Here is a 15,933-nt window from a genome sequence, read left to right on the forward strand (position 1 = left end):
AAAAGGAGAAGGGACCTGGTCCCCACCTTGCTGGGACTAGTACAGCCAGCTTGGAGGGGTCACAGGTTATGCTGGGACCCAGTTCTTCCCCCTGGTTCCCCATCTTGCTCTCCTCCCTAGACCCTTCCCTGCCTCACTACATGAGAGCTCCACCACACCCATTGCATGAACATGACAAAAATCACTCCAGATTTACCAAATGCCTTCAAACACAGGAGCTGGGGGTTTAGTGGGGGGAAATTCACACCAAACACCCCAATAACAGAGGGGGTTGTTGGGGGGTGCCAGGGATGCCTGGCCCATCCTTCATCTCAGCCGGAGTGAGGGGTTGGGAGGTCTGGGGGTATCATCACCCCCATCCCCCCCTGGGGACAGGGAGAGCCTGGAGGTGGCATGGCAGTGGGGAAGGCACAGTGGGAGGACCCCTGGCCTGGGGACCCCCACCCTGGGGACCCTCCTGGAAGGACACTTGGCAAAGCTGGGGCTGAGCACCCACAAGGAGACTCGGTTGCCGGCCCTGTGGTCCCCATGGGAAACACAAATCTCTGGGGGGGACAGACCCAGCAAGTACCTAATGGGGAAACTGGGTGGGAGTGAGGGGGATGTCCTGGAGGCACTGGTGGTGTGGGGTGGGCTCTGGGGGAAGGCACTGATCTAGCTCTGCTGTGGCAGGATTCCCAGGCTGGGGACAAGACACCTAGCATGGGGACAGGCACTCCCAGAGTGGGGAATGGGACCCTCATGGTGGGGACAGAACGCTGGGGGTGGGGACAACACCCATCCAGGTGGGGACGGAACCCCCAGTATGGGGAAGACAGGACCCCTGGGGACGGAACCTCTGGGTGGGATGGACCCTCAAGGTGGGAGTGGGACCCCTGGGGAGGCGGGCAGCAACCCCAAGGTGGGAACAGGGACCACCATGGTGGGGATGGGACCCCCAGGAATGGTGACAGGGACTCCTGTGGTGGAGAAAGGGAAACCTGGGGTGGAGATGGAACCCCTGGAGGTGGGGATGGGGACCCATGGGGTGAGGAGAGCACATCCAGGGCAGGGATAGGGATCATCACGGTGAGGGTAGAATCCCTTGTGTGCAGATATGATGTCCAGGGTAGGGATAGAATCCTCTGGAGTTGGAACAGGGACCTGCAGCAAGGGGATGGGACCCCCCCAGGGATGGTGACAGGCAACCCCTGAGTGGGGATGGGGATATTCCAGGGTGGGAGTGGGACATCCATGTTGGGGACAGGGACCCTCATGGGGACAGGTGCCCTGCGATGGGGACAGGGATGCCCAGAGTGGAGACAGGAACCCTTACAGTGGGGATGGGATCTTCAGGGTGGGGACAAGATCCCTAGGAATTGGGGATGGGGGCCCTGAGCTATGCCTAATGTTGTCTATGGGGGCTGGCTGAGCCATCCCATCCCATCCCATCCCATCCCATCCCATCCCATCCCATCCCATCCCATCCCATCCCATCCCATCCCATCCCATCCCATCCCATCCCATCCCAGGCATCATGAAGGCACTTGGGTCAAGATACGACTGCTCAGAGCCTCCTCCTCCTAGCTGTGAGGGGTCATGGGGGGAGCCAGGATCCCAAGGGTTACCCCCAAACACCTCTTCCTCCATCCCTTCTCCCAATAAATAAAAAATAACTTAAGTGTGAGGGCACCCCGTAGGGATCCTCATGTGAAATTATCTGACCAGGACTCACCACCCCCCTGTCTTCCCACTCCCCCTTCCCACCCCATTACCCTGCATCCAGGGTGAGGGGTGGGCTGTGAAGGTCGTGGGGCTCCCACTTGCTGCTGGTGATGGTGGGATGAATGGATGCAGGATGTGGGACTGTGGGATGAAGGATCCTCAGCTGCAGGATGCATGGCTGCAGGATCTGGGATGCACATCCATGGGACCGAGGATATGTGGCCACAGGATGCTGGCCTGCGGACACACGGCCACAGGATTTGGGGCATCTGGGATGCATGGCCGCAGTATCTGGAATGCTCAGCTGCAGGATGCAGGGCCACAGGGTCCAGGATGTGTGGCAGCAGATGCAGAATGCACAGCCATGGGATCCACGACGTGCATCTGTGGGATGCAGGGCACGCAACTGCAAGGTCTGAGATGCAGGGCTGCAGGATCTGGGATGCTGGGCCATGGGATGCACGGGATGCTGGATGTGTGGCGGCAGCTACTTGTGGAGCTGGAGGCTCTCCAGTAGGACACGCTTGTGGCCAGGCTCCAGCACTCCAGCCTCCTCCAGGTCCTCCTCTGTGATGTCACTGGGAATAAGGCACAAATATGGTGCTCTCTGCCCCCGAGGGGGACCCCAGACTCGGGTGGGGTCCCCACCTGGGGGCGGTAGAGCCCACACTCAGGTTGCTGGGTGCCCACCTAGGCTCTGTCCTGTCTCTGCTGTGGGGTTTTGTGACCTTCAGGGGGCAGTGGGGAGCTCCAGAAGCAAAGGGCATATGGGAGCAGGGGGTACACTTTGGGGCAGCTGGGACACCCAAGGGCAGTGGGGACCCCCAGGAGAAGGGGGGACACCCAGTGGGCAGTGGGGAACCCCCAGGGGACAGTGGGGACCATCAAGGGCAGCACCCCCACAGACATCCCCAGAACCCAGGCATCACTATGATCTCCTAAGGCAGACATGGCCAGGCTGGTGTCAGGAGTGGGTGGGGGTCCCTCCCCACCGTTCTGGAGGGCTGCTCACCTGAGGAATTCCAGGTCATCCCAGCCATTGCGCACCAGCCCCTCCTCGTACCGCTCCAGCCCCAGCGCCCGCAGCCACTCGCCCACACCGGGCACGGTGCCCACACCACGGCCCAGCACCTGCACCCCAACAGCCTCAGCACCATGGGGCACTCCAAAGGGAGCCCCAGCTGAGGTGCTGAGGACCCCCCGCCCACCCTTTATCACCTACCTCCTCAGCCAGGTCCTCCTGGATGCTCTCCTGAATGGAGTGGGGAGGGAAGGCAAGGGGGCGGCCGTAGTCGGGGTGCAGGCAGCGGGGAGGCAGCCCCCCCTTGGCCAACAGTGGTGGTGGGGGGACCACCCTCCCCTTCCCACCCCCGTAGTCCACCTCACTTAGCGTCTTGGCCATCTGCAGCACCGAGCAGGAGCGGTCATCCAGCAGCCCTCCCGGCAGGCCCCCAGGAGTGGGCAGCCCCCCAACTGCAGGTAGCCCCCCGGTAACAGGCGTCCCACCAGCCCCCTCCATCCCAAATCCAGCCCTGGCAGCTGGGGGTGGCCGAGGGTGCAGCTTGGGCAGGGGAGCCTCTGCAAAAGCAGCAGGGTGGGATTTTGGGTCCTCACACCCGGTGGACACCGGCAGCTCCTTGGGGGTGCCAAAGAAGGTGTTTGTGGGGAGCTCCAGCTCCCGCGGCAGTGGTGGTGGGGGAAAATCCGGCGGTGGCAGGTTGAGGGTGCCGAGCTCCTCCTCCTCTTCACTCTCGCCACCACAGCACGTCGAGGGGCACTGGCAGCGCTCTGGCACTGCCAGCTGCACCTTGGCCTTAGGGGGCTTGCCAGGGTCCCCTGGTACCAGCATCTGGTGGGGGACACCCTCCAGCACGTAGTATGCTGGGTTGTTGAAGCTGTTCTTCAGGGGACCCCCTGACAGCTCTGGCATTGCCTCCGCCTTGGACCTACGGGGACAAGGGTGAGCGTGGCATTCCCAGAGCATTCCCCCTCCCTAGCCCTGCCCATACTCCCTCACCGGCTCGGGGTGGCCTCATCCCTGGGTGTGCTGCGGTGTGGGCCAGGGGGACGCGGTGCTGCTGTGGTGCTGCTCTTCTCGGGCTCCTCCGGGAGCTTGGCCAGGATGGTGGTGGGGGGCTCTGCACTGGTGAGCTTCCTCCCCACAGACCTAGCAACAGGAGGGGTTGGGTGCTCCATGGGGCTTGAACCTCCACAACAGGGTTCAGACACCCAGGACAGGGCTCAGATCACCCAGGCCGAGGTTCAGACCCCGTGGGATGGGTCTCAGCAGCCTAGGTCTGGGCTCAGATCCCCAGGATGGGGCTCTGCCCTCCAGGATAGGGTTCAGTCACCAAAACACAGTCAGAGCCACATTCGGAGGCTCAGAGCCACATCCCTGCCCTGTGTGGCACAGAACTGGCATCTAGACTGACCCCAGTCACACCCCACACACCAACCCAGAGGGATACTCTGAGCAATACCTGTGCTCAGATGAGTCCCTGAGGCCTCCCGACCCCCAGGAACCAGAGCCCCCCACCCTGCCCAGCCCTGTCCCCCATACTTGGCATTGTCCTGGGTGGCCCTGGCACCTAGCGGCACCTTCCCTTTGCTGGATGTCGTCTCGTCCTTATCGACGCTGATCCACTCTGCCAAGGAACGGGGGCTCAGCAGTGGAGTCCTGTCCCCACCATCCCCCCTGGGGTGAGGGGTCCTCACCATAGAGCCTTTCACGGGTGCCCAGACGCTCCGTGGGCACCCGGACCTTCATGGAGCCACGGATGTTGCCGGTCTCCTCACCACGGTGGGACAGGTAGGTGAGGAACTGCTGCGCTGTGCTGCCAATCATTGACTTCAGGGCAATGACACACTCTCCTGAAGGTGACAGTGGGGGAGGTTGGGGGTCTGCATCCCACAGCCCCCCCAGTGCTGGTGTGGTGCTGGAGCGAACACTCACCATAGGACTCGTAACCATCAAGGGATTTGACGGTGAGCAAGAGGTGCTGGTCCTGCAGGTACTCAATCTCAGAGAGGATGGGCTTCAGCTGTGGTCGAGGGAAAGAGGTGCTGGCACTGAGGGTCTCCCTGCCTGCAGCTTCCCCCAGTACCCACCCTGTCAGCCCCCAGCCCCTCCTCACCGTGGGCAGCTGCCGGGATGACCACTGCACTTTGAGGAAGTTAATGTTGTCACTGCTCTGGCTGTCATTCTCAAAGCTCTTCTTGAACTCTATGAGTGGGGGAATTCATGTAGTGGGACATGACATCAATCCTTGAGCCTCCCAGGTTGCCATGAACTTCCTGGGACCCCTCTCAAGCCCTCTAAGACCCCCCACTGCCATTCCAGTCCTCACCTTCCAGGCAGGTAGAATAGAACTCGATGAAAAACTTGGTACGACTGGAAGTCTTCACAATGGCCTCTATGCTCTCAAACTCGATGTAGGCCTGCTCTGAGGACTTGGAGAGCCCTCCTTGGAGAGGCAAGGCATTGGAATCTCCCTGGGACCTCTCCATTTAGAGGGAGAGGTTAGACCATGGAGGGGCAGGGGACAGCAAGGTATCCCATTGGGCATAGGCACCTTTTTTGGAAACGAACTGGGATGTCACTCCCACTTCAAAGGAGCCGAAGACGGGTGAGTGGTCACTGGTGACAATGTCATCTGTGCACCCTGCAACCAGTGGGCATGGGGAAGAAGTCAGGATGGAGGAGGGGGATTGTCCCCAGAACAGGGACGAGGATGCTGGGGGTGGCCGTACTGCTCACCATAAGCGTTGCAGTTGACATGAGTCTCGGGGTAGGACTTCCAGAGGATGCGGTCACACCAGGACGGCACGTTGGTACGCACCTGGCAGGGGTGGGGAGTGGGCGGGGGTTCAGACTGGGGTGTCCTCCACTCTCCCAACACCCCCTGCCCCAGCACCTACCCCTGTGGGCTTCTGCTTGTGCCAGACATAGGTGTCCCGGGAGCCCCGCTCATAGCGGTAGGTTGGGGGGAAGGTGATCTCTTCCTCACCTGCAGGGACAGCAGTGGGTCAGGACAGTCCCGACAGCAGGGGTTGCAGCCCCACACCCTCCTGGAGCCCCCCAGTGCTCACCGAAGCGCAGGAACACCTTGTGCTTCTCCTTCTCCAGATTGAGCTGATCCACCTTCAGCAACGGCTCCAGCTCCTTGCGGCTGATGTAGTTGAGGATCTCCTGCAGGGACAAAGGGATTGACACTGAGCCAGGAGAGGAACTCTGACACCCCCACCTGCCTTCCCACCCACCCCTTCCCCCAACCTGGATGTCCATGTCTAGGCGGTAATTGAGGTCCCCAAACCAGAAGAGGTGGGTGAAGCGAAGGGAGATGTCAAAGGAGCTCAGCTGCTTATCCCCCAGTGAGAGTAGGCGCAGGATGTCCAGGTAGTTCTGGTTCCTCCTGAAGCAGGGGATACAGAGACAGGGTGTCACAGACATGAGGACAGGGGCAACAGCCCTGTCCCGGCCCAGCCTAGGGTGGGGGTGCTCACCGTGCCGTCTTCTCATTGCCAGAGGTGAGGTGGCAGTTGACAAAGCCAAAGGAGGTGCCATTGAACATGAAGGAGACACCCACAGCGCCCTTGTTCCCTGTGAGGAAATGGGGACACGGGATGGGATCAGGCAATCTCTGATTCTACCTTGGGGATGGACACCCAGCCAGCCACAGGTCACAGTGATGGAGCACAGTCCCCACCTGGCCAGCACGGGCACATGCAGCTTGGCACACGCTGAGAGCCCTCCTCATGCAACACCCCCTCCCATAGTCCCCCTCATGCAAAGCACACTCATCCAGGGCCTCCTCATGCAACACAAACATTTCCAAAACCTTCCCTGTGCACTGCACACAAAGCCCTCCTCATGAAACACCCGTTCTCTGGGACCCCTCCTTGTGCATCAAGACCCCTCCATGTGCAACACACACGTCAGGACCCCTCCTTGTACAACACGCACACTGGGACCCCTCCCCATGAAATGCCCACATACCAGGGCTCCTCATCGTGCAAACTACACATGCTGAGACTCCTCCTCAGGCAACACATGCAACAACAGAACCCCCCCCATAATGCAGATACCCTAAGACTCCCCCCAGTGCAGTGCACATCCCCTGTGTCCCTCTGTGCCCTGCTGTGCCCCTACCCAGGGTGTTGGCGATCCCTGTCTTGACGCTGGAGGTGCTGACGTGGCTGATGCGGTTCTCGTGCTCTGGCTTCACCAGCACCACCACTTTGATGTTCCACAGGGACTGCATGGCCACCTGTGGGTGCCCACACCCTCAGCCCCCTGCCAGCATGCACTGGGGCCCCCTGGAGCCATGGGGGCCCCTCTGGTGTGTCCACAGGGGATGCTCATTACTGCTTCATCCCAGCCTCTCCCACCAAGGGCTGTTCCCCAGGGAATCCCATCACCATCAACCAGCACCCACAGCTACCCAGCACCAGGAAACCAACCCAAAATACCTGGTGTCAGTAGACTAGGAGCACCCACAGCCACCCAGCACCATGAGTGCCCCAGAAGAGCTGGTGTCACAGAGCCAGAGCACAGCCACCCCCAGGACACTGAGCATCACACACCTCCACCACCCACCAGTGCCTGTACCCCATAACCCCCAGGGTACTCTGGGCCCCCTGGTCCTTACCGGGCGGTACTCAACCTCTGTGAAGTCCTTGAGGACGGTGCGCAGGAAGTCCACCCACTCCTTGTCTCCCAGAGAATTCTCCTGGGTGCCAAAGACGTAGATGTCATGTGGTATGGCCATCGTCACCTCATCCAGGGTCTTGCCCAACCCCTTGGAGGTGATCCACGAATTGATGTTCTTGGGGGGGGGGACGCCGCCTGCAGGGGGACAGCACAGTTAGGGGGGGACCCCAAGGCCTTGACATCCCACCATGGGCTGCCCCCGGCCCACTCACCCATGTTCCAGGTGCCAATGAAGACAGAGATCATGTCAGGCTCATCCTGGTGAGAATGCTTGTTCTTCATCAGCTGCAGGAGCTGGCAGAAGGCCTCACGCTTCTGCAGGAGGGGTCAGTGAGAGGGGGTAGAGGGGCTCCCCACAACACTCTCCAGTCTCCCTGTTTTGGCTCAGCCAAACTTGGCATCTTCTGGGCACGAGGGACCACCCCAGGGACATGACCCAGCCATCAGGCACTGGTACCCAGCACCTGTTCCCGCCCCTACCAGGGCCCAGGGGTTAAATCCTGCCCTTCCCCATCCCTACAAGGGACCCCTTGTCCCCTGCCCGCCCCCAGCTGAGCATTACCCACCCTAGCACTGACAAAAACAAAGTCTTTCCGTTGCGTTTTATCCTTTTCCTTCTCGAAAACGATGCCCAGTTTGTTCTGCACCCGCTGTGACTTGATCAGCTGCCGGACTGGGGAGGAGTGGCAAAAGCTGGGAGGGTGCTGGGTGCCAGCTGGGTGCTGGAACCCCACCCCCATCCATGTTTTGGGTGACCCTCAAATGGGGATACCCCCAGCATAAGGAAATCCCCCAGCTTCCAGCCCACCACCGAGCCTCACAGGAATACTCCCCAGCACAAAGGCAGTCCCACGGGTGCTGCGCTCCCTCAGACACCTCCCTACTCACTCTTGTCATAGGTGAAGGTGTTCCAGTCCTCCTGGGAGTCCTTCTGCTTCTTCAGCACCACTAGTTTACCTCCCTCCACATCCACACTCAGTGTGTACTTCTGTGACTTCCCAATCTTGGTTAGGTCCCCCAGGGTGATATCCAGCTTCACCTGCCAGGGGACAATGGGATGAGGAAGGATACAGGGCACTCCCCAGCACTGAATCTGGCATGTGGGCTCCTCCAGAGGCACCTAGAGGTCTGTGCCCTCAGTGTCACATGGGAGGTACTCAGTTGATGCTGAAATCCCCTCAAAACTCTGAAACTGGGCAGGGCAGGGGGCAGGGAAGGGCTCACCTCGAAGGTCTGCACTGGGATGCTCTTGGCCTTGCGGGAGAGTGGTTGAGGGGGGGTGGTGGGGGTGGCCGAGCTCATCTCCTGCAGGGCCTTCAGTGCCTGGCAGAGCCCCAGCATAGTCAGCTTAGAGCCCACCAGTCCCCCCATCTCCACCAACCTCTCCAGTCCCCACAATGTTCCAAGCCCCACCAGCCTTTGCAGTCCACAAGGCCCCAGCAGCCCCTTCAGCCCCACCAGTGCCAGCTCCACTGGTCCTCCCTAGTCCCACTGGTGCCTCAACCCCACAAACCCATCCCCAGTCCCCCAGCTCCACAAGCCCAGCAACCCCTGCCAGCTGCCCCAATCCCACCAGCACCCTTAACCCCACAGTCCCTCCAGTTCATCCAGGCCCCTCAGAACACCCCCATCAGGCCATCCACCCCTGCAGCTCCAGCCTCACCTTCTTCTCAATGGAGGACAGGAAATCTTTCAGCACAGAGAGTTTCAGCACCAGGTTCTCCAGCTCCTGCTCTCCACTCTGCCCTGCTGTCTGGAACCCCCAGAAGGACACCCCAGCACTGCAATGTGAACCCCAGACCCACCCCAGAGCCTCCCCCCACCTCAAGTGGCAGAGCCCACTGGCAATTTGGGATGAGGCAGGTTGGTGGGTGTTTCTCCACAGCTTTCCCACCACCCACAGATGGTGCCATGGTGGGATCTGTGGGCACAGTCCATGGTGGGGGGGGCTGCCACTGCCATGTCCCCATGTTCCCCTTACCTGCTGCAGGATCTTGGAGACCATGGGGGAGCTCTGCTGGTCAAACACCTTTGAGAGGATCTCCAGCCCTGCCAGCACCTTGTCCACCTCACTGAAGGGGCAAGAGGAGCCGGCTCACTGGGTGACACAGATGTCCTTCCATCTGTCCCAGCGTCCAGCACTTACCTGTGCAGCCGTTTGCAGGAGGTGACGAGGGTCTTGTTGAGGTGGGGGAGGCTGTTGGCCCCTCCCTTCACTGCCTCCAGGTCCAGGGTGTAGCTGCCCTTCAGGTACTCGTGGGAGATGCTACTGAGCCCATTGGTGCTGCAGAGAGAGCACCCAGGGGGTGAGAACCACCAGCGAGGAGCAGGGGACAGACAGGGGACAGGCAGGAGACAGACAGACCCTCACCTCTCCACTGGCCCCTCTGGCACAGATGGTCCCAGGCCAGTGGGGCTGAGCCCCACTGAGGTGCCAGAGAAACTGGTGGAGCCAGAGCGTGGTGGCAATGGCGGCTTCTCATCCTCTCCATCTGCAATGGGGCAATGATGAGGCCAATCACTGCCACCCCAGGGGTCTCAGGACCCTATTCACCCACCCGTGTCACCCTGCCATACCTGAGTAGTCCCTGTCCTCCACGGTCTCCTTCTCTTTCTCCCTCTCGACAGGGAAGAGCAGGGTGCAGACCAGCCCCTGGTTGGGCTGCAGATAGAGGGCAATCAGCTCGCTGAGTGTCTTGAAGCGCCGCACCTGCACCCCCTGTGACGTCTGCGGGGACACGGGGACACCAGGACCATCAGCACCTGCAGCCAGCATCACCTGGCCTCCCCCAGGTGGAGATAGCACCAAGCAGGGAACCCACCATCCAGGGATGCCACTATGCAGGGATGTCCCCAGACAGGAATCTCCCCAGGCAGGGATACCACCGTGCAGGGACCCCCAGGCAGGGATAACACCATGCAAGGATCCCCTCATGCAGAGTTGTCACCATGCAGTGACGTTCCCATGAAGGGACCCCCATGCAGGGATCCCCTCATGCAGAGACCCCCATGCAGGATGCAGGGGGCTGACCCCACAGTGGGGAGCAGAGCCCATTGCAACAGAGCCTGCAAGGCTGGTAGGTGAGCAGACAGGGTCCAGGCAGCAGCCGTCCCTTGGCCTCCTCCCTCCCATGGGCAGCTTTTCCTGCCAGCCTGGCCAGCACAAAGAGGGTTCTGTTGCTCTAAAAATACCCGGTGCCACAGCCGGCCAAGACGGGCACAGCCAAGCCATCCGGCACAGCCGGGCACGCACGTGGCATCGGGCCATGGCTGAGCCCGGCACAACCACCCAGCACAGCCAGAGAGATGGGCAAGCTCACAGCACGAGGTCAACACTGGGCACTGCTGAGCTGGAGACCCCCCCAGTGCCCAAGATCCGGAGGGTTTCCCATGCCTGCACTGCCCACCTGCACGGCCAGGAAATCCTCCTCGTCCGGCAGGATGCGGTAGGTGTGGACGTGCTTCTGGAACCTGTGGCAGCGGGGAAGGCATCAGGGTGCTGAGGGTTGGGTGGCATTCCCCCACCTGCCTGCACGGCCCTTGCCAGCTCCGAACGGGCACCCAGTACTCATGCAGTCAGGCCCTTACTTCACCAGCACCCAAAGCGAAGAGCTCCCAATACCACTATTCCCCACGGCATGCAATAAGCTGGAATGCATGGAAAACCCATGGGAAAATGCTTGCAGGATGGGTGCTGGGAGTCCCAGAGTGACTCTCCTGCTTCCTCCGACCCCACAGTTGACACCACTATGTCCTTGGCAGTGCTGCTGCCCCTGCTGCACTGCCTCTCTGTGCCAGAGGCACTGTCCCCAGCCCACAGCACAGGCAGGAGCTGGCAGGCGCAGGCAGGAGCTGGCAGTCAAGACACCAGGAAACAATTTATTTTCCAGTGGAAGCTGACAGGAACCAGGGACATGATCCCGGGGCAGCGGGTGACGGGCAGCGCTAAGAGATGGGGTGACAAGATCAGTGGGTGCAAGGAGCAGGACTGGGACCCTTCCCATCTCAGGGACTCCAAGAGACAGACCTCTGCCAGACCTCCCCACTCCAGGGCTGTCAGCAGGGGCGGTGACTCCTCAGCTGGCCTCTGGCCACAGAGGTCACCACGAGCATTGAGTTGCTGTCACCACACCAGGGCCACTCAGCTTCTGTGTCCCTGCCTCAGTGGCAGCTTGACACAGAGTTGGAGGACTGGGACAAAGCATCATCCATCCCCCTATGCTGTGCTGTGTCCCTGGACAGGGTGCCATGCCCCCACATCCTGTGCCATGATGTCAGGTCCCCAGGTGTCATCCTACAGTTCTGGTTGCCCTGCCACCACTCCACAGCACCAGATCCCCTGGTGCCACCACTCTCCCTGCAGTGCCAGGTATCCCATTTTTATTCTGCCTCCCCTGCAGGTACGATCCATCCCAGCACTGCTGGGGTCTTTCCAGGTGCCCCACCGCTCAATCAGGGGTCATTGGGAGGGTGGGACCAGGGAGAACCCTCCAAGTGGTGGAGAGGGCTGAATGGAAAATCCTGCTGGGGTGAGTGAGGGGATCAGGGGTTCCCAGCTCAAAGCAGTCTGTGGGAGAAACCCAGCTGGTAGGATGGGGGGGGACACAAAGAGATAGCCCCAAACAAGGGTAGCATAACAGGTCTCTGTGGGAAATCCTAATACACAATTGGGGTCTCCATAGCAGGAACAGCAGTGGAGGTGTGATGGGGGCTGCAAGAGGAATCCCAGCACCGCACCAGTATGTGGAACTCCAGATTGGAGGGGCAAGGAGCAGGACCGTTAGGAAGAACCTCAGCTGTGGGGGACATCAAGGGGTTCTCTGTGGCGGGGGGCTGGAGGGACACACAGCACAGGGTGTGGTATTGCGGAGGGGGACTGCAGGGCCCCCTGGCTGCCCAGTCCTGCACCGCTGTCGGCTGCTATTTTGGTGAGCAATGACGGGGGGGGGGGGGGGGGGGATGTGCCAGAGAGCTCCAGGCTTGGGTACAAAGAGCCTTTATGCAGGAGCAGCGGGACTCCCCTGTCGGCTGGCTCTGACGCACAGCTAGCACCCTGGCCCAGCCCTGCCAGCACAGCGGCCACCCCATACCCCACTGCTCCGTGGCGCACAGAGGGGCATCTACCACCCTACTCCACCAAGAGTAGGGATGTGGGCACCCTGGCAAGGGGGATACCATGTGCCCACTGGCACCATTCTGGCACTGGTGTCCCCATGAACTGGCAGTGAGCCAGGATGGAAGCTCTAAGCCCTTGCACTCCAGTGGGACACCACACCAGGACTGTCCCCATTGGCACTGCTCACCAGCCAGTGATGTCAGCATGCCCTGAGGTGCCACTGCTGTATACTAGTACTGTGAGTTCAAGTGATGTCCCAATATGCCACAGTGAGGCTGGAACTGTAACCCCCTGGAGTGCCATGGTGAGACACCCCAGTGTGCCATGGCAAAGACACAGTGAAATGCCTGGGTATGCCACATCCAGCCCAATGAGTCCACGGTGCACTGGCGGGAGGGTTAAAGGAAGCCGACACTGCCGGGATCCCGCAGCAGTTCCCTTTCCTCCTTCTGACCCTGCAGCTATTTTTAGGGCTCCAGCTATTGCTGGGCCCAATGGCCCCACAGCCCTGTCCATCCACTCAGTGGCAACGGGGATGCCCGGTGAGATCACAGCACCAGGGACTCCCAACGGTCCTTGTTGGAGTGCAGTCTCCCAGCCTGGCATCCCCATGAAGGGCTTTGCCATGCTGCATGGTCCCAGTCCCACAGCCCAGCACATGGCACCCATGGCCTCCTCACCAGGCAGTGAGTGACATCAATGACAGACACACTTCACCCAGGCGCCTCCACCACGATGCTGTCTGTAGCCCCCTGTCACCCACACTAGTGCCACAATGCCCCCAGTCACAGGGCACCATTAGGTGCCTGAATCACGTGCTCTCCCAGTACTGTGCCTAATGCTGCTAGCCAGCCCAGCTTTGTGGTGGGGAGCTGGTGCCTAGAGCCATGCTGTGCCCATGTGGCTTGGAAAATGCGTTTGCCACTGTCCACAGGGAAGGACAACCATGCCACCATGGAGGCTGCATGCTTGGCACCTGCACATGGTACCAGCACACAGCAACCCCAGGCTAGGGCAGACCAGCTCACAGTGCACTCCCAGTTCTCCCACAGGCTCTCAGGGCACAGAAAATCTTTGAGTTCAAGTGCCCTCACCACCACCCCACAACCACATCAAGATCCAGGTGCTGGCACGGGTAGCCAGCCTCGAGCAGAGCCAGTGACATGCCCTGGGAGCATCCCAGCGCATGTAACATCACTAGCACAACGAGGTGCCAGAGGCCCCATGTATCATGGGGTGCTGGGATGCAACACAGGGCAAAGACACTTCAGGACCCCCAGGGCTGTCAGCACTCACCTGTGACCTGGCACAAGCTGGGAGCCATGGAATTCCATGCTGCCATGCAAGTTCCATGGCACAACTCAAGGGCACAGAGCTGTCCCCCCTCCCCAGGCCGTGGACCCCCAGACATGAGGGCAGGAGCTGGGGACCCCCATTGCTCAGTGCATAGGCTCAGGGACCCCAAGAGTGTGGGGTAGGGACCAGGCCCCCCATCTCACAGACCACCATGGTAGCAAGGGTAGGTGTCACATCCCCCCTGGAGCCAGCCCAGTAACCCCCCCAGTGCCCAGAGACCCCCAGCCCCTCCAGAGTCTGTTCGTGTCCGGTCTCCTGGGACACCCAGGTAGGTGCCATTCCCCTGGGGCCCAAAGTCCCAGAAGTGCCAGTGTCCCCCTGAACTTCCAGGTCTCCTCATGTCCCCCTAGCACCCACTGATCAGAGCTGTCCCAGTCTCCCTGTACTCAAATTCATAGCAACCCCCATAGTACTGGTGGCCCCCCATGTCCACTGTAAACCCCGAGGTGGGTTTCTCCCTCTGTCTGTTGCTCTCTTGGTGTTGGAACCCCCCAATGCTCCCTGCATGCTCCCCTGGATCCCTTCCAGTGATCTCCACCGCTTCCCCAGTGCTCCCTGGGGTCCCCATCTCCCCCCTTCGGTGTCTGTCCTACCATTCTTCCCAGTCCTCTGCCAGTGACTCCCCGGACACCCACCCTGTGTACCACAGTGCTCCCCTGAATCCCTGCAGTGACCCCCCCCCCACGACGCCCCAGTGTTCCCCCCGGCACCTCGCCGCTGCTCCCCCAAATCCTCCCCGCTGCTCGCCCAGGACCCACCCCCGGCTCCCCTCGGACCATTCCCGAGGCCCCTCTTGTGCCCCCCCTCCCCCCCCCGGACACTGCACTCCTACTCCCGAATCTCTCCCGGGACCCCCCCCCAAAGCTCCGGCGGGAACTCGCCGGTGCTTCCCCGAGCTCCCCTCTGCTGTTCCCTCAGGGTCGCCCCCGCTCCTCCCCCGGACACCCTGCCCGTGCCTCCGCAGCTCCCCCGGCCCCGCGCCGGTCCCCTCCCGGTGCACCCCCTCCAGTCCCCTCCCATGGCCGCTCCCGGAGCTCTCCCTGTGCCTCCCCGGTACCTGCTGAGTGTCCCCCCCGTACCCCCCCGCCCGTACCCCACTCACAGCAGGCAGAGCGCGTAGGCCCCCGCCACGCTCTCGCTGTCCCGCACCAGGAAGCTGCCGTCCCGCCCGGCCCGCGCCAGCTGCTCCTCGGCCGCCGCCCGGCTCAGGTCCCGGTGGTACCAGGGGGGCACCGGCACCGGGGTCGCTCCCCCCGCGCCCCCCGCGCCCGCCATGGTCCGCCGCCGGGGCCGCGCCGCGGGGCCGCGCTCTGAGGGGGAGGGGGGAGCCGGGGGGCGGGCACCGGGGCGGGGAAAGGTGGGGGACGGGGACGTCCAGGGGACAGGCGGGGGCCTTGGGGGCATCGTGGGCCCCAGGGGGGGCACCGATGAGGTACCCGGGGGCCCACGGGGAGAGATCCGGCGGTGGCCACCGGGAGGGGGGCGATCGCGGGAGGGGACCCACGGGGATCGAGGGGGGCACCGGAGGGGACCCGCGGGGGATCCTTGGGGAGCAGCAGGGGAGAGCTTGGGGGAACGCCAGTGAGGTAACGGGGGAGCACTGGTGGGGTCCTGGGGGCGCACCCCGAGAGGCACCGGGGGCAGATCCCGGCTATGAGTACGATGTTCACGGGGGCATCGGGGGGTCCGACCGCGGGGCAGCGGCACCGACGGGCCGAGAGCACGGAGTAGCGGGCATGAGCAGTGGGGAGCACGGGGAGGATGGGGAGCGCCGGGAAGGAGCACCTGGGAGGGGGGAAGCGCTTGGAGAGACGGGGACACCAGGGGAGCACCGGGAGACTGGGGGGGCCCGAAGGGAAGGCGGGAACACGGTGGTGTGAAGGCACCAGCAGTGTGACGGTACCGAGGAGCCGGGCACTGGGGGAAGGGGGGCCGCGGTGGGGCAGGGCTGGGGCCAGGGGCTGAGGAAGTGGGGAGCACGACTCGGTTTCACCACCAAAATCGGGAACTTCTCCATGGGCCAGTGGTCGGGACGGTGCCACCCCAC

At 62.0% G+C, this 15,933-nt stretch overlaps 1 protein-coding gene across 1 annotated transcript; it reads right to left on the reverse strand.

Moving 5' to 3' along the window:
- Positions 1–1,560: 1,560 nt before the first annotated feature.
- On the reverse strand, positions 1,561–15,161 carry INPPL1 (inositol polyphosphate phosphatase like 1). Its single transcript, XM_062511873.1, is given in 28 exon segments — positions 1,561–2,282; positions 2,717–2,904; positions 2,906–3,650; positions 3,722–3,871; positions 4,265–4,349; positions 4,420–4,575; positions 4,658–4,745; positions 4,839–4,927; positions 5,052–5,165; positions 5,277–5,366; positions 5,462–5,543; positions 5,623–5,711; positions 5,794–5,893; positions 5,978–6,116; positions 6,208–6,304; positions 6,854–6,971; positions 7,353–7,549; positions 7,627–7,729; positions 7,981–8,087; positions 8,303–8,453; positions 8,639–8,737; positions 9,078–9,167; positions 9,396–9,486; positions 9,561–9,698; positions 9,786–9,906; positions 9,992–10,142; positions 10,822–10,885; positions 14,989–15,161. Coding segments are annotated over 28 exon segments (3,906 nt in total). The 3' UTR covers positions 1,561–2,191.
- Between the last annotated feature and the right edge of the window lie 772 nt (positions 15,162–15,933).

This window comes from Cinclus cinclus, chromosome 2 (genome assembly GCF_963662255.1).
Source record: "Cinclus cinclus chromosome 2, bCinCin1.1, whole genome shotgun sequence".
Classification (NCBI taxonomy): Eukaryota; Metazoa; Chordata; class Aves; order Passeriformes; family Cinclidae; genus Cinclus; species Cinclus cinclus.